The 24127-nt window shown below is 43.0% G+C and overlaps 2 protein-coding genes across 2 annotated transcripts in view; one reads left to right on the forward strand and one right to left on the reverse strand.

Moving 5' to 3' along the window:
• LOC124802728 (SUMO-activating enzyme subunit 1) overlaps positions 1-10635 on the reverse strand; it is a 54699-nt gene extending 44064 nt beyond the window's left edge. Inside the window, exon 1 of the mRNA XM_047263695.1 lies at positions 10402-10635. Coding sequence (XP_047119651.1) covers positions 10402-10493 — 92 coding nt within the window. The 5' untranslated portion in view covers positions 10494-10635. The remainder of the gene's footprint in view (positions 1-10401) is intronic.
• Positions 10636-10726: 91 nt separating this feature from the next.
• The window catches only part of LOC124803150 (lysosomal-trafficking regulator), a 593053-nt gene continuing 579652 nt past the window's right edge, over positions 10727-24127 (forward strand). The window contains exons 1-3 of the mRNA XM_047264331.1: positions 10727-11191; positions 11371-11456; positions 23000-23174. Of these exons, the coding sequence (XP_047120287.1) occupies positions 11126-11191; positions 11371-11456; positions 23000-23174 (327 nt within the window). The 5' untranslated portion in view covers positions 10727-11125. The remainder of the gene's footprint in view (positions 11192-11370; positions 11457-22999; positions 23175-24127) is intronic.

Here is a 24127-nt window from a genome sequence, read left to right on the forward strand (position 1 = left end):
GCTTTCTATGTGGGAATGACCAGCAACAAACTGTCCATTCACATGAATGGACACAGGCAGACAGTGTTTGTTGGTAATGAGGATCACCCTGTGGCTAAACATGCCTTGGTGCATGGCCAGCACATCTTGGCACAGTGTTACACCGTACGGGTTATCTGGATACTTCCCACTAACACCAACCTGTCAGAACTCTGGAGGTGGGAACTTGCCCTTCAGTATATCCTCTCTTCTCGTTATCCGCCAGGCCTCAATCTCCGCTAATTTCAATTTGCCGCCGCTCATACCTCACCTGTCTTTCAACAACATCTTTGCCTCTGTACTTCCGCCTCGACTGACATCTCTGCCCAAACTCTTTGCCTTTACAAATGTCTGCTTGTGTCTGTGTGGATGGATATGAGTGTGTGAGTGCGAGTGTATACCTGTCCTTTTTTCCCCCTAAGGTAAGTCTTTCCGCTCCCGGGATTGGAATGACTCCTTACCCTCACCCTTAAAACCCACATCCTTTCGTCTTTCCCTCTCCTTCCCTCTTTCCTGATGAGGCAACAGTTTGTTGCGAAAGCTTGAATTTTGTGTGTGTGTTTGTGGTTGTTTGTGTGTCTATCGACCTGCCAGCACTTTCATTCGGTAAGTCACATCATCTGTTTTTTTAGATATATATAAAAACATTGTTCCTGGCACATAGGCAGTTTCTTGATCCCATTTTCGCAAAGTGAATGTAGCTGTGACAGCAGCCTGTTGCACACAAACACTTTGAGAGTGCCATTTTTTCTGCTTTTTTTCAATTCTAGGATGTAATGGTGCACCTATGTTTCACTGTAAGTCACAAACTAGTGAAAAAAATTTTCCCCTTCAGTTTGGTAGCATGTCAGTAGCCATTTGCACACCTCTATACAATAAAATTTTTGCTCTGTAGTGAGAAGACAAGGCAGCCACCTTGGGGACACTATCCAACATCTGAGGTTCTCAGTAATGATCATCTGAGCACTACCTCTGCAGCAATCTCAGCAATTGCTGTTCACAAATTGTCTTCGATAAGCTGTCTAACAATGCTCCTCAGTCATGCTAGTCTTCAGGTGACGTCAGTGAGCTGCATTCTCAATTGTTTCTCGTCCTCGTAAAAACTACTTTTACCAAGCACAAACTTAAGAGTCTTCCTCAGGATGTCGTCTCCGAACTGTGCCACAAGTATTTTCATAATTTTGGACGCTTTTACATCATGTACTGTGAAAAACTTGATTATAGTGCAGTGGGCAACACATGATTGTGCCTTTGATACAACATTCATGTTGATAAGTGTGATGCTCGTTGTATAGTGATTGTGTAACTGAACAACAGTTGGTACCATCAGAACTGAAGAGATAAAGTCCCTGCTTTGACAATGAGACTGTCTATGGGACTAGTTCAGAAGATGCCAATGGTCAGTCTTACTACACAGTGATGTATTGGGTTCAATAATTTCAAAGTCCACGGTGCTACTGTGCCATAAACCTGGCAACTGTAGTCTTGTCGAGATGACACCAAGACCTGGTAAATACGGATTAGAGCAGCATCACCCGTGCCCCAGAGGTATGGACAAGGAAGCAAAGCGGGTTAAGTTTCCACATACAACTAGTTTTAGAATGGCAAATATGGGCAGCCGTCTCAACTTTTTATCAAAGACAAGTCCCAAAAATCACAACCGCATAACAAGGTCCAAGAGCTGGGTATGTGATTAGAATTCTGAGTTGGGACAAACTGTGGTAAAATGAGAGGAATGCAAGACCCCTATTGTCTTCAAGGCAGAAAATTGGAAGCCATGGGATAGTATGCACACAGAGATCTTTCTGATGGTTCCTTGGAGCTGGTGTTCAGCTGAGGCTAGAGATTGACGGCTGTACCAAAAGCGGAAGTCACAGTCATACAGCTCTGGAGTGATCACTGATGCTACAGAGATCACTAGCCTACCCCTAATAAAGAAAAGTGTAATACTTAGCATGGAGCCCTAAGAACGCTGCACTTGATTCCATGTGGAACTGAATGATGCACCCACTCTAACACAAAACAACCCGATGGATAAAAACTGACAAACCAAAACCAGCAAAAACCCGTAGGAAACTTCAAAATCTCCAGTCACGGAGGGAACATAAAATACGATGGTGTCATGTAGTGTAGTATGCCTTATGTGCTGACCCCGCCCCCTCCCAGCCAATAACTTGAGAAATCAGCATAATCGTTTACCTACCATCCTACTGAACACTGATGAGACTAATTGGTTGGTAGCTGTCAATGGACCTTGGGATTGGGATTATGACATTATTCCTCTACTGCTAAGGGAAAACACCTTCTAACCAAATACAGTGGAAGACCCCGAGTAGATGGAGTCTGTGAATCACATTCAGATGTTTGATCATTTGATTATGATTCAAATCAGAGCCTGTGGCCACATCATGAGCCAAGTTGAGAGCCTGAAGTAGTTCTCAGTCAGTTCATAACATTAATCAGGGATATGGGGAGTAAAGTATAGGGATATGTCTTCAACTTGTCTTGTATGCATTCAAAAGGTAGTTGGGTAAGAAGACACCCCACGTGCTCTATACATCAAAACAATGGAAACCTTTTATAAACTAAGTATATATAGAGATCTATGTACAGAATATAAGGACTATACAAATATGTGTAAGTATCTCACACAAAATATACTTTTGAAAATAATGATATGTGCAAATGTTTGCTAGCAGTGCTGGCTCAACTGAAGTTTGTGTTACCACACATCTGCTTTGACCAGTGAGATAAATGTGTTGTGTCATGTCATTGTGATATGGCTTACTTGAAATAGATTGTGTCTGCAGAGGGCATGTTGGAGTATTTTGTGATGTGATCTAGTGGAGGCAGCTTGTTTCAAAGTTGTTTGTGAATGCTGTTAGTGATTCATTGGACTTCTTGATTGCTGTTTTGAGAATACTACTGGAAGATTTCGTGGTGGTCTGTTAATGGGTTATTTTGATGTTGCCAGTTTTGGCAATAGCGTCATTTTCAGGTATGGAATTATTAGTGACGTGTGATGTTTATGGTTGGAGATTTAATTTTAAGTTTTGTTTTGAGCTAGTTATGGATTTGACAATAAAGTTCATGACTGGATTTTTGCTTGCCACAATTGGGGATGATATGTACATCACAAATTCCTACGGTTATTCAGTTTACCTAGAGTATGTGAAGTGTCATTAAATTACTTTCCGTTAGAAAAGTTAAGGTGTTCAGCAACTGTGATGTGACTTTCAAAATGACAGAGAGCAGCGATCAGTCGATGTTTCCTTTCTAGCTGTATTAAATCAGACCCTGATTTCACGTACTAGCCATCTTGAATGAACTGTAACGGGAGCCGAGCATATAAAAACTTTCAAATACTACATTGATAATGGCTAGTCACTAGTCAAAATCAGGGTCTGCTTTAATAAACCTACAAACGAAATGACAACTGATTCCTGCTCTCTATCATTTTGAAAGGATATGTGAAGTGTAACATCTGTGGAGACAGTATGAGACTGACTGAAGCTCCTGCATCTCAGAACACGTGGCAATGTCAATGAGAGAACGAATGAATTTCTATTCATTTGGGTTTTTTGTTTGAGAAGTGTTGACTGGCTATTTGAGACAGTGGCTTTATGAAATATTATTTTTACTTTTGCTAGACTGCTAGATTTGTGTGTTAAATGACTTTGGTTGAGAGTTATGGGTGTTCATGTGTATAAGGTGCATTTCTTGTATATCAAAATTAGTGTTAATGCACTTTTTTTAAAAATTTGTGTGTTGTGTAGTTAATAGTTATGTTGGATTGTGATTTGTAGGTATTGTGTAGTTTGTTTTACCTACATGGTGAGGTTAGGTTTTCGATATTAGTTACATGGGTGGATTTTCGTTTTATGGTGCAGTGACATTGTTTTGGCTGGGCTATATAGGTGAAGTGAAATGAAAGATACTAGTTTGTTGAATTGTGTGTGGTTTTGGTTTTCGGTATTGTGGATTTCGTTTTAGCTATATCGTTCAAGTGAAAACAATGGGCATTCTCAAAACCTTGGTCCACCGTGCCCATACTATCTCTGATGCCGACAGTCTTCAAGCGGAACTGGAACATCTGCAAAAAGTATTTTTGAAGAATGGCTTTTCGCCTAGGCAAGTGAACAGAGTGATGAAGACCTACAAACGACGGAACAAGGAAGAGGAAGAGGCCTTCAGGTCGACTGTTTATCTACCATTTATTGGGAATATTTCTTCACAGATAGGCAGAATATTGAGAAAGTATCAAGTGAGAGTCATCTTTCGCCCTCCTTCCAAAATTTCATCACTGGTGGGATCCGTTAAAGACGATCTGGGCCTGCGTAAACCAGGTGTTTACAAAATTCCGTGTGAATGCGGCAAATCATATATAGGGCAAACAACACGAACTGTGCAGGAACGCATTGTGGAACACCAACGGCATACTCGCCTTCTCCAACCCACCAAGTCCGCAATCGCCAAACATTTTATTTCCACAGACCATTCCATGAATTACAACGACACAAAAATTTTGGCCCATACATCAAACTTTTGGAGCTCGATTATCAATGAATCTGTGGAAATAACACTGTCTGACAACGAGACTCTCATCAATCGAGATAGCGGTTATCAGCTGAACTCTGCTTGGAATCCTGTTATAGAGAAACTTCGTAGTTATCTGCATAAAGATGGAAATCGACCTGACACCGATACGCCAGGCTTTCACAGTGGAGGGCGCGAGGCGCAGTGCACAGAGCCGTTATGAACGCGCACGCTGAGCAGCGCATGCGCAATGTCACCTCAGAAGGCTTTAAATAGCGGAGCCCAGCGCGTACTCGGCAGTACTACTACAGTGGCATTCACCTGAAGATGGCCAGAAGACTCTGCGCCGAAATATCGTGGCAGGAAGTTATTGATATCCGGCAGTTCTCCCGTGTTTTTATGGAACAATCAGCAACAATGCCTGCCCAAATGGTCACAGAAAATCTGTGTTGATGATGTGATTGCACACTTGTGTGTGGATTCTCGTCAGCCCACACATGTAGATTGTGAAAATTTACAATTTGATCACGTTGGAATGAAGCCTCATCCGTAAAGAGAACATTTGCTCTGAAATGAGAATTGACACATTGTTGGATGAACCATTCGCAGAAGTGTACCCGTGGAGGCCAATCAACTGCTGATAGTGCCTGCACACGCTGTACATGGTACGGAAACAACTGGTTCTCCCGTAGCACTCTCCATAGAGTGACGTGGTGAACGTTACCTTGTACAGCAGCAAGTTCTCTGACGATGACATTAGGGTTATCGTCCACTGCACAAAGAATTACCTCGTCCATTGCAGGTGTCCTCGTCATTCTAGGTCTTTCCCAGTTGCGAGTCATAGGCCGGAATGTTCCGTGCTCCCTAAGACGGCGATCAATTGCTTCGAACTTCTTCCTGTCGGAACACCTTTATTGTGGAAATCTGTCTCAATACAAACGTACGCTCTGAAATGAGAATTGACACATTGTTGGATGAACCATTCGCAGAAGTGTACCCGTGGAGGCCAATCAACTGCTGATAGTGCCTGCACACGCTGTACATGGTACGGAAACAACTGGTTCTCCCGTAGCACTCTCCATAGAGTGACGTGGTGAACGTTACCTTGTACAGCAGCAAGTTCTCTGACGATGACATTAGGGTTATCGTCCACTGCACAAAGAATTACCTCGTCCATTGCAGGTGTCCTCGTCATTCTAGGTCTTTCCCAGTTGCGAGTCATAGGCCGGAATGTTCCGTGCTCCCTAAGACGGCGATCAATTGCTTCGAACTTCTTCCTGTCGGAACACCTTTATTGTGGAAATCTGTCTCAATACAAACGTACCGCGCCATGGCTATTGCCCCGTGCTAATCCATACATCAAATGGGTATCTGCCAACTCCGCATTTGTAAACATTGCACTGACTGCAAAACCACGTTCGTGATGATGCTACATACTGATGTGCTTGATGCTAGTACTGTAGAGCAATGAGTCGCATGTCAACACAAGCACCGAAGTCAACATTACCTTCCTTCAATTGGGCCAACTGGCGGTGAATCGAGGAAGTAACAGTACATACTGACGAAACTAAAATGAGCTCTAACATGGAAATAAGCGTTTCCGGACACATGTCCACATAACATCTTTTCTTTATTTGTGTGTGAGGAATGTTTCCTGAAAGTTCGGCCATACCTTTTTGTAAAACCCTGTGTAGAGGAGGGGAGTACAGAAGTGTCAGATGCTTTTTTTGTCATATAGAGAGTTGGAGAAGAGGGGTTATGATCATTTAGTTGAAAACCACAGTTTAAAGTTCAAAAATTACAAAACTGGAGCGTGTACCAATTCAATAGTCGAGTGTGTGGGGGGGAGTGGGGGGTGTTACATCAGTCATAGGGAGGAGAGGAAGAGGCACTCTTCTAACCTCAAATCTCATTTAGATGAGTACTGCTGGCAGAAGAGCATCCCTGCGGAGTATTGTATTTTTCGCATTTTTTTGAGGGCAGTGAGCAAGACGTACAAGCCAAGGGTGGTTTAGTTGGTTTTGTGTGTGTGTGTGTGTGTGTGTGTGTGTGTGTGTGTGTGTGTGTGTGTGTGTAGGGGGGTTGTGAGTATAGGTTGTTGATTTAGGTGGGTTGGGTGGGAGGGAGTTGTTTTATGATTATGTTGCAGAGGATCTTTTTTGTTGCAGTTGTTTTTGAGTTGTAATGTGTGATTGTGGTTTTTATCTGTTGGCAAATTATTGTTGGTTAGGGTGGGGGGAGAAGTTGGGGGGGGGGGGGGGGTTGTGGGTGGTTTGGGAGTTATTTTTATTTGTGTGTGTGTGTGTGTGCGTTTGATTGGGGTGGCTAACCTAGTGTGTAGCACCTGAATTTGTTGGTGGTAAGTAGTCTTTTTTTGGGTCTTTTGTTCACGAGTTGTGATGTTTTGTGGGGGTTTTGATTTGTTGTGGGTTTGGTTTTATTTATTGCAGTGGTAGGTGTTTGTTTTTTGGTATCGTCAACTGTGGTTGGCCTACATAGGTTAAGGGAGTGTCCGATTCCAATTTATTTTGTTTTAGGTGTTGGTTTTGTGATATCAATAGTTGCGGTCTGATTCCAATTTTTGTAGTTGCAGTTTTTTTTTGTGGTATCGACACTTACGGTTGAGCTACACTATGTGATCGAAAGCATCCGGACACCTGGCTGAAAATGACTTACAAGTTCGTGGTGGCCTCCACTGGTAATGCTGGAATTCAATATGGTGTTGGCCTTGATGACAGTTTCCACTCTCACAGGCATATATTCAATCAGGTGCTGGAAGGTTTCTTGGGGAATGCCAGCCCATTCTTCACGGAGTGCTGCACTGAGGGGAGGTATCGATGTCGGTCGGTGAGGCCTGGCACAAAGTCGGCATTGCAAAACATCTCAAAGGTGCTCTACAGAATTCAGGTCAGGACTCTGTGCAGGCCAGTCCATTACACAGATGTTATTGTCCAACCACTTTGACACAGCTCATGTAGTATGAACAGGTGCTCGATCTTGTTGAAAGATGCAATCACCATCCCCAAGTTGCTCTTCAACAGTGGAAAGCAAGAAGGTGCTTCAAACATAAATGTAGGCCTGTGCTGTGACAGTGCCACACAAAACAAGGGGTGCAAGCCCCCTCCATGAAAAACACGACCACACCACAACCTCGAATTTTACTGTTGGCACTACAGACGCATTTGCCATACCCACACCATGCCATCGGATCGGCATAATGTGTACCGTGATTCATCACTCCGCACAAGGTTTTTCCACTGTTCAATCACCCAATGCTTAGGCTCCTTACACCAAGTGAGGCGTTGTTTGGCATTTACTGGTGCGATATGTGGCTTAAGAGCAGCCGCTTGACCACGAAATCCAAGTTTTCTCACCTCCCGCCTACCTGTCATAGTACTTGCAGTGGATCCTGATGTAGTTGGAATTCCCATGTGATGGTCTGAATAGATGTCTGCCTATTACACATTAGGGCTATCTACCACAGTCGGTGGTTTTGTCAGTGAACAAATGAAGTCAGCCTGCACGCTTTTGTACTGTATGTGTCCCTTCATGTTTCCACTTAACTGTCACATCGGAAACAGTGGATCTACGATGTTTAGGAGTGTGGAAATCTTGCATACAGACATATGACACCCAATCACCTGACCATGTTCGAAGTCCGTTGAGTTCTGCAGAGTGCCCCATTCTGCTCTCTCATGATGTCTAATGACTACTGAGGTGCTGATATGTAGGTGAAGGGAAGTGACCGATTCATCTGGATTTTGTGGGTGTAGCAGAAGTGGGAATTTTGTGTTGTTTTTTGTCTTTTGTGCGATTTGGGATCGTGGTGTGTGTTTTTATATTTAGCTTGTCCCCACCCTAAAATCCTCTATTTCCTGCACATGTCCCATTAGTTTGATTATATTTTTGGAGGGAGATGTTTTTGTTGTATTTATACGTATTTTCGTGTTTGTTGTCATGTTTATGTAGTGGCGTCATTGGAGCCATAATGGAGATACTGAGAATGGTCATTTTTACCATATTCATGACGTCATGGGTCGAAGAATCGGATGCTTCTGTAATCCAATATGATCACGAGTAACTGTATAGTACGACTATTAACCTATGAAGAAGTTTTGATTCCACAGATTCTAGGAATTCTGAATGTAGGTTGATGACAAGTGAAACAAGTGACTCCCATGTCAATTTACAGCACTGGTATATCCGAAATTAAGTCTGGTGTGTTTGTTTTAGTAAAGGCCTCTGTCACCAGAAAAAAAGTTCCGATACGTTAGCACATTCCAGATCCAAACTGACGATGAAGACGGCATTAAAATTATGTACCTGAAAGATTCTGGCCACAGTAATAAAATCTTGAAAGCTGATAAAATGACATTTGTTTTGAAAAATTTAGACAGCTGGTCCCCAAGTCACCAACACCTGGTGTCAAGTCACAAGAAAACATCCTGTATTATGAATTCAGTGTAAGTGTAGATGTGTTTGAAAAAGGTGTTTAAAGCTAATTACACCTACTGCATACTAAAATATCTGTATAACAATATTAACTGAAATGTTCCTAATTTAATCTATTATGTTATAGACTATATAGTAAATATGTTGTGCTGGCAGAAGTGTATTCTCTAGTAATTAAAAAAATGATAATTTGATTATTTAGATCAAATGTATTGCCATTACATGGAAATTTGGTTACATTAAATTTTAATAGGCTTGTGTTATTGAAAACAGAAAGAGTGTCACTAATAATTTGAGTAAAACAGAAATATTAGCATAATGTAGCACGTGTTACAGTTCATGTAACACCTGTCACAGCACGGGGGCAGAAAAGAAAACTGAGAACATATTTGATTTATACAAAAGCTTGTTAATTTCTGTACATTAAAATCAAACTTTTACAACTTCCATACAAAGGTTCATGTCCGAATTGTGTAACCCATTACACCCTGTTTTTCATTTGTAAGGCTACTCCATTTTGTTAAAATAAACTTCAGATTACAATATATCAAAAGGATCAGAAACTTGGGAGGAAATACTTTCGCTTCCTAAATTTGGATTCTGTTGAGGCTGCAAGGAAAGTTTTCAGTTTTCATCTTTGTGGATGTAACACCCATTACAATGAAGTGACCCATTTACAGAACAGTCCCAAATACCTTCTTCAGAACTCTTACCAAATAAATTCTTTACGGGATTACTAATGGGCACTCAACATACTGTATATGTACAAACATTATTAGTCGCAAAATTGATTGAAAGTTTATCACGTTTGATTTTGCTTCAACCTTTACTTCAAGCTGGACAGAAATAGAGAATGGCACCGCCTTGACATTCAATGTCTTGGGTACAAAAAGTTTTGCATCTGATCCAAATATCTCCTTTGGATTGCAACTAGTTTCAATATGAACAGCCTCAGATTTCGACAACACTGTTGTAGTGTTAAAACGACTTTTTGCAGCCCCCTACTGAAATCCTCATACTACCATGACATTGTTGTATATTGGGCTTAAATTTTGCACAGCCTAAATTTTATTTTTTAAGAAAATTTTCTTTCGGATTAGGCACGTTCGAATGCAAAACACTGGTATGCTTGTCGCTGAATGATGCATATACTTTCGTCTTCTTAGAACAGAAATACAGATTTTTCCTAAAAGGAACATCGTTTTGCCACTCATAAGAATTGACTTCCTGTCGCTTAACGCTAACTTAAACAATAGTCAGTAGCAAAACAATCAAATCGTAGAACAGAAGTACACAGCAATTTGCACAAAAATTACAAGTAATTACTAAGATAAGAGATTAAAAAATCGAAAAAAATAAATAAATATCAAACTGAACAAGGAAGTGACGATGTACCGCTTTTGTGATTCCAGGCCCCAAAGACGAATTTGTCTATCGTATAATTCCACTTCATCTTCTGTCAGTTCGGGATGAGCTGTATGGACCATCTCTACACTTTATGTATAAAACAATACAAAGTAATCAGACACACGTGCCCTCACTTAACACCACAAATCACTTTCAGCACAACTCGCTCTTTTTCCCGCTACCGCTACAAATCAACGTTGTCGTCTGTCGACTTTTCGTTGTACTCAAAGATACTGCTACTGCTAATAGTGTGACTGCTAGTTTCGGACGCAATCACCAGAGGGCAATGTATTAAAAGCACTGTGACCCAGTGCAGAAGCGGCTGCTTGATTTTTGATGTTATAAATTCTCAGCATAGTTTACGTTCGTAGTGTATTACATGCGTTGATTTATCACCCAGTGAGCGAGAATTTTATAATTCCAATTCAAGTGTAGTTTGATGCCACGAGGTGTAATTACAAATGTAGTATTCTATATTAATTCATACGGCGTGACATTTCAGCCTTCAAAGTGGCAGGTGCGGCAAAAAGTGAAAGTTACATAACAGAAAATGCACGCTGGATTGTAAACTGTAAGGACGATACATGTTTTTATGATGCCAACAACGTTATCAATCGCAAGCTGACGTTTATGACTGGTTTTTGTGGAGTTACTAAATCGGCTATGTGTACACAAAATAAGCATCTCTTGTGACGTTAAAGTGAAGCACAATATGACAGTTCCAAAGCTCCAACAGTTGTGGGAATATTTTATTCAAGCAGAACATCGCTCTTACGAGGTAAATGATCGTTCAATATTTTCGTCATTTAAAAAAAATGCTTTCGCGTAGTTCAATTTCCCCCTTACGTCATAAATCTACTTGTCAAGTAATTTTGGCAGCAGATGATAAAAGAGTTAATTTCGATGTATACAGCAGTGATTTTTAAGCAACGATGCATGTCTTTTGTGTGTTGACAGAAGTCGGCATGGTTGGATGTCTTCCTGTCCGAATTTTTAGTGCAGGTGAAAGAAGGAAAAGATGCAAATGAAATAATCTCATGTTGGTAAGTCAGTCTAATAAATAATAATTATGGCATTAGCACAGTATCTAATAATAGTTTCACAGATATAGCAAAACAATTGGATTATGGTGAACACTTTAAAAGGTGTAGATTCTTATTCAAATGCTTGTTACATAACATCTCAGATTTCAGTAACGGAGAAACCGCTGGTTACGCTCAGCTGAAGCTACGGCCTATGCTTTCAGAAGTTTCATTGTTACAGAATGACTTATATACGCCGCCCTGTTTTGTTCAAACTTCTGTTAAGCAGTCACCATTAAAACTGGCCTTGAAGTTTGTCCAGTATGTCCAAGGGAAACTTCAGACAGATTTTTATCCATTCAGTTCTGAACACACGTGATTGTCACACCGAATTTTCATTCACTTTTTCTCTCCTCAGTGCATTGTCTCCCTACTGTTGCTAACCATTCTCTTGTGACTATCTGTGTGTCCCAGACACACACTTTTCGGAACCTTTTTGTTCATGTTGTATAGTATTGACCAGCCAGACAATAATGATAGTAACCTCAGACTTCTTATAAATGCTAAAGTCATCCATAGCTTAGTAGGTCTACTCTTTGTAACAGCTGCACAGATATTGTCAGATTTCAATAAGATTGTATTAAGTTCTTCAGTCATACCGTAATCCTCGTAATCATTCAACAATCGGTTGGGAAAATTAAGGTTTTGTTAATGGGGGCATGGCAAGACATCCTGCAAAACATTAAGCCTACTAAATACCTTTCTGAAAACTACAAGAATGTATAATTTTGAACCCCACTCGTGATGGAGGTAGATTACACCTAATGGTAACAAATAGACCTGACCACTTGGAGGATGTCGGCCTCAAAACTGGTATCGGTGACCATGATGTGGTTGTGGCAGCAATGATTACCATAGTACAAAGGGCATTTAAAAGTATTAGAGAGATATATATGTTCAATGAACTAAATAAAAAAGCAGTAGTGTCACATTTTGGTGAAGAATTGAAACTCTCAGCACAGGACGGAACCTGTTGAACACCTATGGCTTAAGTTTAAAAGAGTAGTTGACCACGCATTAGATTAGATTAGAGTAGATTAGTACTTGTTCCATAGATAATGAATAGATGGGCGTGACCTGTACTTTCTTCCAACTACTAGGCATGGATTTTCATTCAAGGGATCTATTATAGATTATAGTTAGATGAGTTGGTAACTCAGTTGCAAATTCAGTAAAGAATCTGTTAGGGATTCCATCAGACCCTGGAGTTTTGTTCAGTTTTAACTATTTCAGTTGTTTGTCAACACCACTGTCCCTAATACTTATTTCACTCATCTTTCAGTGGTATAAGAATTAATTTGGGGCAATACTCCTTTGCTTTCCTTTGTAAGGGAAAAGTTGAAAATTGAGCTATGCATCCCCCCCCTCCCCCCCCCCCCACACTAAAATTTGAGTATAAGTTTTATCCATGTGTGAGATATATGCTACGGCACATTTGTAAAATCATTAAAGACAGTGCTTTTGATTTCTTGATAGAAGATGTAGTTCATGAGTGCTGCCTTAGGAATACTTGTATTTTTGCTAGTTGGTATTAACAGTCTGAAATCCAGGCTTAATACTGAACACTTCGTTAAAGAGTGAAGAAAGTATCGAGTCATACCAAAAGATTTTGGACTTATCAAGGATGGATTCCAACTGTCCAGGAGTGGGTGAATCATATTACTCAAACGATCCACTGCACTGCTCAAGCATCCGTTCTGCAGTCTTTAAGCCAGCTGAAAATGCAGCCTACACTATGGTGGAGCAATGAATGCTGCTCTGCCATCATGATCAGGTGGTTAGTGAGACCATGTTGCTGAATTATTAGGGAGAGCAAGAAGAGATCATGACAAAAGTTTAAATTGTTCATTTAGGGGTACAGTCATGTTGGAGACCATCAGTAGGGTTTCCAGGAAAGGGAGAGGTGCCCCATGGATACCACAATGGGAAATGAAGGTCTCCAGACCAACCTGCGAAACATTGCCCAGACTGTGGCAGCCTATTTTGCCACAGTTACTGCCACTGCCAACCAGGATTGAGCTTTCCAGTGCCACAGGGAGACAGCTGAAAGGGGCAGATGGCAGATGAGACTTCATTTCCACCGCTGATGAAGAATACAGCTGCCCATTCTCCATGCGAGAACTGGATTCTGTGTTACCTCCAGTTCATAACACATCACCTGGTTATGATAGTGTCAGTTATAGCACTTTATGGCAATTCACGGGGGTACTCAAAGGAATCCCCCCTACGTTTTTAATCTCAATTAGGTGTCAGGTCACATTTTCGACTCATAGTGAGAAGCAATTTTAATTTCACTTTTAAAACTGGGAAATGACTGGATATAACTGAATATTTATCATAGTGTTGCCATCATTATAGTTGGAGTCACGAACACCGGCGGTCGAGTTTAGGCTTGTTCTGTGCACCTATGTCACACATTGTCCGACAGCCAATGAGCGTTCAGTAGTGTTCTGAGTGCTCTGCTGTGAATGCCAAATCTAATGCGAGCATTAAACATTATCATAGCGAGTTGTTTAGTGAATTTTTTTTCCCATATGTTGTGAGCTGTCATTGTCTATGTTGGTGGTAAGTGATACAGTATGCATAAGGAAGTGAGAGACCTAATTTGCAGGATATAGGCTTTCTTCAAGGGGAAGGCCCCCTCAGGGGGTCCACAACTCTTGTGGATACGTGCGTGGTGAGCATGAGACTCCGAGCTAGTGCGGCTCTCTTTCCTTTCTGGGCTGCATACCTTCCTTTTCCACATCCTTCCCCATCTCCCATAACCCCCCCCCCCCCCCCCCCTCCGCCTCTTCCCTTCCCCTTCTCCCCCAGTGGGATTATGTTTCATGTCTATGCCCGGCTTCTCTTTTCCTTGCCTCTTCTCTTTACCCTCTTCTCCGCTGTGGCATTTTGAGACCTCTCTTCTTTCCTTTTCTTTGTTCCTCCCTTTCTCTTTCTTTCCTCCCTGTCCGTGTCTGAAGGCAGACACATGCATAGCCGGTGACGGGGTAACGTGTAGTTCCCCACCCCGGGAAGACAGGTAGGACACGTACGTACCCCCTGGTAATAGCCAGGCCCAGGAAGGGGTGATTGCCCGAGCTGGTACCTTCTAGACGTGCCAATTGCTCCCTCCGTCCGTTTCTCAGGAGGTGTGACCTGAGGTGTGAACAATCACCTAAGGCGGGAGTGCCCTCAGAGGGCCCCCACAAGGAAGGGGCACGCCATTGGAGACACCAGTAATCATGGGGAATGCTTCCGCAATGGTTTCCTCTAGGTCTACAATTTCTGCTCACAAGCGAAAGTTAGATGAGTCTGAGCCACAGACAATTCTTTCATTAGTGCCACAGTTCCTTGTTGTTTCTAGGTCAGATGAAGGTCAAGACTTCACAGTCGACCCTTTCATTAGTCAAAAAGGTGTTGACACAATTGCAGGTCCTGTAAAGTCTTGTTCCCAATTGCGAAATGGCACTTTGTTGTTAGAAACAGTCAGTGCCCTCCAGGCACAAAAATTGCTACGAACTCCACTGCTATACACCTTCCCTGTCCGGGTGGAAGCGCACCGCACTTTAAATTCATAACACGGGGTGGTTTATACACACTCACTCTACGGATGGTCCAACAAAGAAATTCAAAACTACCTGTCTGACCAGGGCGTAACGGCTGTACGTCGAGTTATGAAAAGGGTTAACAAGGACTTGGTACCAATCCGTACTATCTTCTTGACATTTGACAGAGTTCATTAACATTAAAGCGGGCTATGAGATAATTTCAGTCCACCCTTACATCCCCAACCCTATCGATACTATCGATGTCAGTGGTTTAATCATACCAGCCAGTCGTGTTCCAATCTGGCAAAATGCATTACGTGTGGCAAGGATGCTCCTCGTTGCATCAACTGTATGGGCGACCACGCTGCTTCCTCTAGTGATTGCCCCATTTTCAAAGATGAACGGCTTATTCAGGAAATCAGAGTGAAGGAAAAGGAGTCTATATTTGCTGCTCGTAAGTTATTCGCCAGTAAAAAGCCCACTGTGCCTCCAGAAGGTAAATATAGCACTGTCCTTGCATCTCCTCGGCCTACTAAGGAGGCAGCCACGCAGACTTGTGACCTCACCTTTAGTGCCACGGACGACAGATCGGCCAGCGCATAGATCGCCCATTCAACCTCCCCACTATTACCTGCTCACTTTATGGGTCACCCTTCATTGGCTCCTGCTAAATCACAAGCCCCAAAATCAGACACCTGGACTTCCAAAAAAGAGCCTACTCATGAAGATTTTTTACGTACCCCGACTTCACAACCGTTAATTCCTCCCTCACCTCAATGTCCTGTTTCCAAGAAGGCTTATAAGAAACCAAGTTTCTCTCCTTCTCCACCACGGCAAGTCTCATCTACAGCACCACCTGGCGGTAACTGCCCTTGGCCGTCTTCCATGTGGCCAAGGCGCACTGCTGGCGGCCGATCAACTGGCCGATTGCTGGTGGCAGAAGCTGCCCTCGAACAACCTATAGATCAGGATCTTCTGCCTTTGGCTGAATGCCATTCCACATTGTCGGCCGCCGGCTCTCAGCAGTTGTTGAAGTGAAAAGAACCGTGGTAAGATTTTTCCCTTCTCTGTCCACCCTATCCATTGGAATATCCGCAGCATTAGAGCCATCGGGATGAATTGTCGATCCTCTTAAGATCCTACTCGCTGGTCATCTTCTGTCTTCAGGAAACAAAGCTGCATCCTCATGATCGCTTTGTTTTCCCTCATTTCCAGTCAGTCGGGTTTGATCTCCCCTCTGTTGATGGCACTCCAGCACACGGGGGACTTTTGATTCTTCTCCATGATACTTTCCATTATCACCCAATCCCATTAAACAGTTCCTTCCAAGCTGTTGCTGTCTATCTTTCCCATTCTGGATACACCTTCTGTCTTTGTACCATATACATTCCATCGTCCACACCGTTGGCAAGAGTTGATCTCTTTCATCTCCTTGGTCAGCTCCCGCCCTCCTATTTGCTGGTTGGGGACTTCAATGCCCGCCACCTGCTTTGGGGACCTCCGCGTCCTTGTCTGTGAGGCTCTCTATTGAATTACCTCTTCCACCAAGTGGATCTTGTTTGCCTCAACACTGGGGAACCTACATTTTTGTCTGCTTCCACGAGAAATTTCTCTCATTTGGACCTTTCAGTCGGTAATGTTCAGCTAGCTTGGCACTTTGAATGGTTCGCTCTTGCTGATACACACTTGAGTGACCATTTTACTTGTGTCCTTCAATTGCAGCCACAACTGCCATCTATGCGCCCGAGACGCTGGAAGTTTGCCCAAGCTGATTGAACACTTATTTCGTCTATAGCGACATTCGATGACTATCACTTTCCTAGCATCGATGATCAGGTCACTCATGTTACAGAAGTTGTTCTTACAGCCGTGGAACGTTCTATATCTCACACCTCTGATTTGCTCCGGTGCCCCCCAGTTCCTTGGTGGAACGAGGCGTGTCATGACGCAATACATGAGCAGAGACGTGCGCTACGCATTTTACGTCACCGTCCTATTTTGGCCAGCTGTATCCTCTATCAGTTACATGCATGATGCCGTCGCGTCATCCGCGATACCAAGAAGGCAAACTAGAAGTTCTTCACTAGCTCTTTTAACATCTTCACTCCCTGCTCAGATGTTTGGAGTCGAAGTTGACGGTTATCTGGCGCACCTATCTTCTCCCGGATCTCTGGGCACACTGTCGCACATGATACCTTAGTGGACCCAGTCACAATTTCTAACTCATTGGGTCAACACTTTACTGAGATTTCGAGCTCTTCAAATTACCTGCCAGCCTTTCTCCTGAAGAAATGGGCAGCGGAAGTGCGACCTCTACCTTTCTCCTCTCAAAATAGCAAAACCTATAATACTGTTTTCTCCATGCGGGAACTCAAACACGCACTCTCTTCTTCTCACTGTTCCTCCCCATGACTGGATGGTGTCCACGTCCAAATCTTGCTGCATTTATCATACCATAGTCTGTGTTACTTCCTTCGCCTTTATAATCAAATTTGGACCAACAGTACTTTTCCCAGAAGATGGCGGGAAGCTATCATCGTTCCTGTTCCGAAACCTGGAAAGGACAAACATCTCTCCTCTAGCTATTGCCCCATTTCTCTCATGAGTAGTGTATGTAAGGTTTTGGAGCATATGGTGAATTGCCCTGCCCAATGCATTTTCTGAAAGCATCATTCTGCAGTTGACCATCTTGTTGCTCTCTCCACTTATATGATGAACAATTTTTTCAGGAAACTCCAAGTGGTAGCAATATTTTTTGATCTGGAGAGAGCATACAATACCTGTTGTATGACGGGCATCCTCTGCACATTGTTCTCTTGGGGCTTTCGAGGTTGGCTACCCCTTTTTATTCGTGAATTTATGACAGAGTGCACATTTAAAGTGCGGGTGAACACTACTCTCTCCCATACTTTCTCCCAAGGAAACGGGGCGCCCCAGGGCTACGTGCTAAGTGTTGTACTGTTTGCCATCGCCATTAATCCATTTATGGTTTGTCTCCTTCACGATGTCTCGGGCTCCCTCTTTGTGGATGATTTTGCGATCTACTACAGCTCTCAATGGACCAGCCTTCGTGAACGTCACCTTCAAGGATGTCTCGATCGCCTCCACTCTTGGAGCATCGAAACCGGCTTCCGCTTTTCTCCCAGTAAGACCGTTTATGTCTATTTTTGGTGTCGTGCGGAGTTTCTTCCTCCTTCCCTACATCTCATCCCTGTTGACCTCCCGTTCGCGGATGTCGCTAAATTGTTGGGACTTATGTTTGACAGAGAACAGTGCTGGTCCTCCCACGTTTCCTATCTTTCGGCTTGCTGTCTGTGATCCGTCAACACCCTCCTTGTTCTGAATGGTACCTCCTGGGGAGCAGACCAAGTGGTTCTTCTCCGCCTATATCACACCTTAGTGCACTCGAAATTGGACTATGGAAGCATAGTTTACTCCTCTGCTTGGCTGTATTCTTCAGCGTCTCGACTCTGTCCACCACTGTGTATTGCATTTAGCGTCTGGAGCTTTTTACACCAGCCCTGTGGAAAGACTTTATGCTGAGACTGCTGAACCTCCACTATCCAATCGGCAAGCTGTCCTTCTGAGTCGTTATGCTAGCCATCTGTCTTCCAAGCCTGCTAATCTGGCTCCTGACCTTTTTTTTTTTTTCGATGCCTCCTTGGATTTAGGGTATGCAGGCCACCCTTCCTCTTTACTACCACCGGGAGTCCGTTTCCGTCAACTGCTATATTCTCTTTCCTTCCACTTTCTTGACAACTGCGGGTACAGCACCGCCTTGGCTCCACCCCTGGACGTGCCTGCTCCGTGACCTTTGTCAACTTCCCAAGGATGGTACCCCTTCTCTCGTTTATCGTCTGGCATTTGCTGCTCTATGCGCACAAATGAAGGATGTCACATTTATTTACACCGACGGCTCAGAAACATCATTTGATGTTGGGAGCGCCTATATTGTTGGCGACACCCATAATAGATTTTGGCTTCCCGACCAGTGTTCAGTTTTTACTGCAGAGCTGTACGCTGTTCTCCAGGCTGTCCAATACATCAGTCACCATCAGTGGATACAGTATATTATATGCTCAGATTCGCTGATCTCCCTCCTCAGTCTCCAAGCTCTTTACCCTGTCCACCCTCTGGTCCACCGGATTCAGGACTGCCTCCACGTGCTCCACTTGGGGGGCGTCTCTGTGGCATTCCTCTGGATCCCAGGACATGTTGGTATCCATGGAAACGAGGCAGCCAATATAGTGGCTAAGGCTGCAGTCTCTCTTACTCAGCCTGCTGTTTGCATGGTTCCCTTTGCCGATCTACAGAGTGTTTTATGTCGTTGTGTTGCTCTTTTATGGCACACACATTGGTCTATACTCCCCAATAATAAACTGCGGGATGTGAAAGCTCTTCCCTGTGCTTGGACCTCTTCCTCCCGAACTCGTCGTCGGGAGGAGGTAATTTTAACTAGACTCTGGATAGGGCACAGTCTTTTTAGCCATCGACATCTTTTAAGCGGCAATCATCCCCCGCTTTGTCCCCACTGCTCTCAACTGTGGATGGTGAGACACCTTTTACTTCAGTGCCCCTGTTTTACTCCGCTACGCACCCGTTTACAGCTGTTGCTTGATATATCTTCCATTTTAGCAGATAACACGCGCTCAGCCATTCGCGTCCTCGAGTTTATCAATGTCAGTGAGATGAAGTCGGTCATTTGAAGCTCTTTGGGGAAAACAACCCCCCTTCTGTAGTGGTTTTCTAAGCTTTCCTTCTGTTTTTTAGTTTCCCTACTTTTTGAGTTTCACTCCCATTGCTGCAGATTTCCAATTATTGTTCTTATTTTTTTTTTAACCCTTCCCTAAGCCACAGAATGGCCGCTAATGACCATAGCAGTTTTTTTCCCTAAAACCGTAACAAAAAAGGGGTGGGGGGGGGGGGCTGGGGAAGGGCATGCACACGCATGTACCACAACTGTCACTTGGAACTGTCAACAATGCAATCCTTGTCCGTGTCTTGACATGCGCCTACTGCCATTGTTCTTGGATTGCACTGTAGATATGTGGGGAAAGACCTTGGAGCAGATGGTCAATGGCTACCTTGCCTGGAGCTTAGAATCCATGCAGCTCCTTAGTCATTATCAGTGTGGGTTCAGGACTTACCACTCCACTTTTGATAACCTGGCCGTTCTGGAAGTGGCTATTAATACATGCTTTCCTGCACCAGCATCACCTCCTAGGTATATTTTTTTGGCATCAATATCTATGCTACTATTTTAAATACAGAGTCGGTGACATCTCTCTGATCACTTGGGGCAGGAGTATGGTGTTCCTGAAGGTAGTGTGTTAAGCGTGACTGTTTTTGTCATAGCTATTAATAGTATCACTTCTGTAGTTAAATTCTGGTCCATTGTTCTTTTGTTTGTTGACAACTTCCCTGTATTTTGTCCCACCTGGAGCCCAGCAACAGCAACTCGTGAGCTGCAGCTGACTCTTCAACAGTTGAATGAATGGGCAGAGGAGAGGGGGTTTTAAATTCTCGACTAAGAAATCTGTGTGCTTTCTATTTAATGGTTCACATTCTGTTCTAAACTTTCCTGAGTTGAGGAGGAGGGACATTGCTCTTAATTTTGAATACATAATGAGATCTCTGGGCCTTACATTTGACTCTAAACTTAACCACACATTAGTGACCTGAAAATAGGGGTACTCGAAGCACTCAGTAGTTTAAAATGTCTTCACCACAATTCCTGGGGAATAGAACAAACTTGTGTTCTTCAGTTTTACAGAGCCCTTGTGTGATCTCAGCTTGATTGTGTATGCACGACATATGGGTCTGGATGACCTCTTATTTAAAAACCTTGCACATGGTGTACCATAAATTAATTTGGCTGCCCACTAGGGGCTTTAGAATCAACCTTATACTGAGCCTTTCCACTGAGGCTGATGAGCTGCCACTTTACATCAGGCAATGACTACTCATGTTGCGACAGGCCTATAAAATACTGTTCACAATATACATATCTGCATATTATGCCATTGGTCAGCCTACAATTTGAAGGCTGTTTCATAATCAACAATGGTTGATGAGACCCTGTGGGACTTGCATGAAAGATTGCCTTTTAGAGATGAGTGTGGTTGGTTTTAAAGTTTTATGCTGAGGTTGGAGCAGATCTCCACCTTGGCTTCTACAAAGGCCCAGAATTGTTTTAGACTTGATGCATTATAAGAAAGATTTAACTCTAGGTTTTACATTTTACTCTCTGTTTTTTAAAGTTTTAGCTGGCATCACAGTTTTAAAGTTGCATACACTGGTGGGTTAAAAAAAAGGAGGCTCCTTTTCCATTCAGTAGTGTTCCCCAACTGTGTCTTCTGGAGCCGCCTTCACTGTGAATATCATGTATTTAACGCAGAGATCCATATGATATCTTACTGGAGCAAATGAGGTGTCTTCAGAGCAAACAGTATTCATCTGCTCTGATTCCCTTACTGCCCTACAATCATTCTACATGTACTCTGGAGATACAATCATTCTACATGTACTCAGGAGAGAAAATGGTATAACTCATACATGACCAACCATACTTACTTCCATCAACAGTGGGCAAAGCAGGTGTCATTCTATTGGGCATTGGGGCAAGTAGAAATTCAAGGAAATGAACAGGCAGACCGAGGGAACCAACAAGGCATGCAGGGGTATGACATGTTGTGCTGTTCCCCTGCAGGCTGTCATCTCGCTGGTCAGTCAGAGATCCACACAGTTATGGGAGGAGGAGTGACTGGCAGTGACAGACAGTAAGCTGCTTTTTGTGAAGCCAACTGTGGCGTTTCTCCTGTTGGTCACTTAGGTGGGGTGAAGTGTCCCTGACCCGCCTCTGAGTTGGCCACTGTCCCCTCACATGTAGCTTCCTACTCCGATGAGAAGACTTCCTGTCTGTGATGCCTGTGGCATTCAAATCATTGTACACCACATTTAAACAGTTTATGTTTTATAGTGTGATAAATGGGCAGAAGCAGATTCAGGTGGGGATCTACCCTCTATTTTTGATGATTAGGCGAGTGTGGTGAAGATTTCAAAGTTTTGTATAGTGTCTGGACTCCAAGATAAACCTTTAGCCTAGAGATTTTATTGTGTTGCAGAGTGGATGTAACATTTTCATACAGACACTAAAGACCTCACCATTGTGTGCCTACACCATCATTTCTCATTTCCAGCATCTTCATTATCTTCTGGGAGTGACTGGATACTAATTTGGTGTTGCTATGAGCCTTTACATTCAACCAGAATTAATTTCGTTTTTGTAAATCTTATTTTGACATTATTCTGTTGCAGTAGTCACTGAACGCTTCATGCATTGCTCTCTTGACAGCCAAACACATTTCATTGAGCATCTCTTTATCTATAGCCCTATGCTTTGTTTTTTGCCTATGATGCAGTAGTATCGTTTCTATAGATGTTTCTCTGTAGTGACTGTATACCATGGAGCTCGCATGATGACTCATTCACAATAAACGGTGACACTCATGCATTAGACAGTTGATGTAAAATGTTATGCAGTTACTTGGATAACGTGTCCATAAACATTGTACAGAGCGGTGTCCAGTATCCATCAGGTTTAATCGTCATTAGGCTTCCAGCTGAGCTGGGGAAAAAAAGTTAAACCCCAAGTATTCAGCTACAAGTTGAAAGGTTTCCTTGTGGCACACTCTTTGTACTCTGTACATGAGTTCCACGCAGTAGCGGAAAATTTCTCTCTGTAGTGTGTTATTTGTGCATATTGTTCTTCGGTTATTTTGTGTGTTTTATTCATTCTTTAGGTCTTCCGTTTATAAATTTTTTAATTGACAATCTGTAAAATACATAGTGGCTTGTTACACAACTGAGTGTCTTTGGCTTGGACAGTCCCACAGAACCCAATAATTAAATAAGTAAAATAGTAGCCCAGAATTTGCTCAGAATGAAACATCCTTCGATATTCAAATGTTTTAGCAGTGGCAGTGGCAGCTCCCCGACCGGAGTGGCAGCACTGATCGGGTGTGAGCTACTGACAGAGGTGCACGCGTTATGCCCGCCACACAGCGAGGACCTGCAGCCGCTGGCTCGGCTGCTACTTTGCGGCTGGGGCTGGCGGGCACTTGCTGCTCTGCACCACCTGGACTGCTCGGTGAGTTACTGCACAGGCTGTGATTTATGTAGCCTAAGAATATGACTATTAGTAGCAGCAAAAACTGGGAGAGAATGGACTGTACAGTAAGGACTCAATTGTAGGAGAGATGGGCTGTGGTGTTAGGTATCACTTGGATTGCTGGCAGTCGATTTTCAGTAAATAGCAGTGTAAGACTCCTACATTTGTATGATTGATGGGAATTGAGGGTGCAAAGTATGGAGGCAGTCAAGTTCATGGTACAACCTGTTGGTTTTGTCTCTGTTAACGAAGCTACTATCCATCAGCATTGTGGTGACTGTAACGTCATACAGTCTTATGCATTTTAACTGCTGACACAAGGAAATCAGACATTAATTAGAAGAAGAAATACTGAAGAAAATTTGTGGACAAATAGACACAATGGAGAATGAAAATTAATTGAATTTTGTTTGTAATTACGAGTTACCTGGAAAATGTAAATACATTGTAAAACACACACACACACACACACACACACACACACACACACACACACACACACACACACACACACACCATTTGTATTATGACACTTCTGGCCACCTGGTAAAACTATTGATGATTGTGAGCAGATAACATTGTCTCCTAGAGTATGGTAGCGCCCCTATGATGTCTGCATGTATGTGCAAAAAGCATCAGGTGTATGCAAAAACCAAGCTGATGGCATTGGGAAGTGAGCAGTAGTTGCAAAGGCATGCCTGCTGATCTTATTAAACTGGCATATCAGTCTTGCACATGGCCATGCATGACGATCTTTGTGCACTCCGGTCCACACGACTTTGGCGGATACTAATTTGGCTGTGGCTCAGATGCCTGAGTGTGCTGTGTTACACAATATGTCGAAAATCTCATGAAGATATTGCTCTGTTATGCTGAGTCACTATTTCCTTTTCTCTCTGTCCCACCTAATTGTATTCGGCACATTCAGGGCT

The sequence above is a fragment of the Schistocerca piceifrons genome, chromosome 6 (genome assembly GCF_021461385.2).
Source record: "Schistocerca piceifrons isolate TAMUIC-IGC-003096 chromosome 6, iqSchPice1.1, whole genome shotgun sequence".
In the NCBI taxonomy this organism is placed as follows: Eukaryota; Metazoa; Arthropoda; class Insecta; order Orthoptera; family Acrididae; genus Schistocerca; species Schistocerca piceifrons.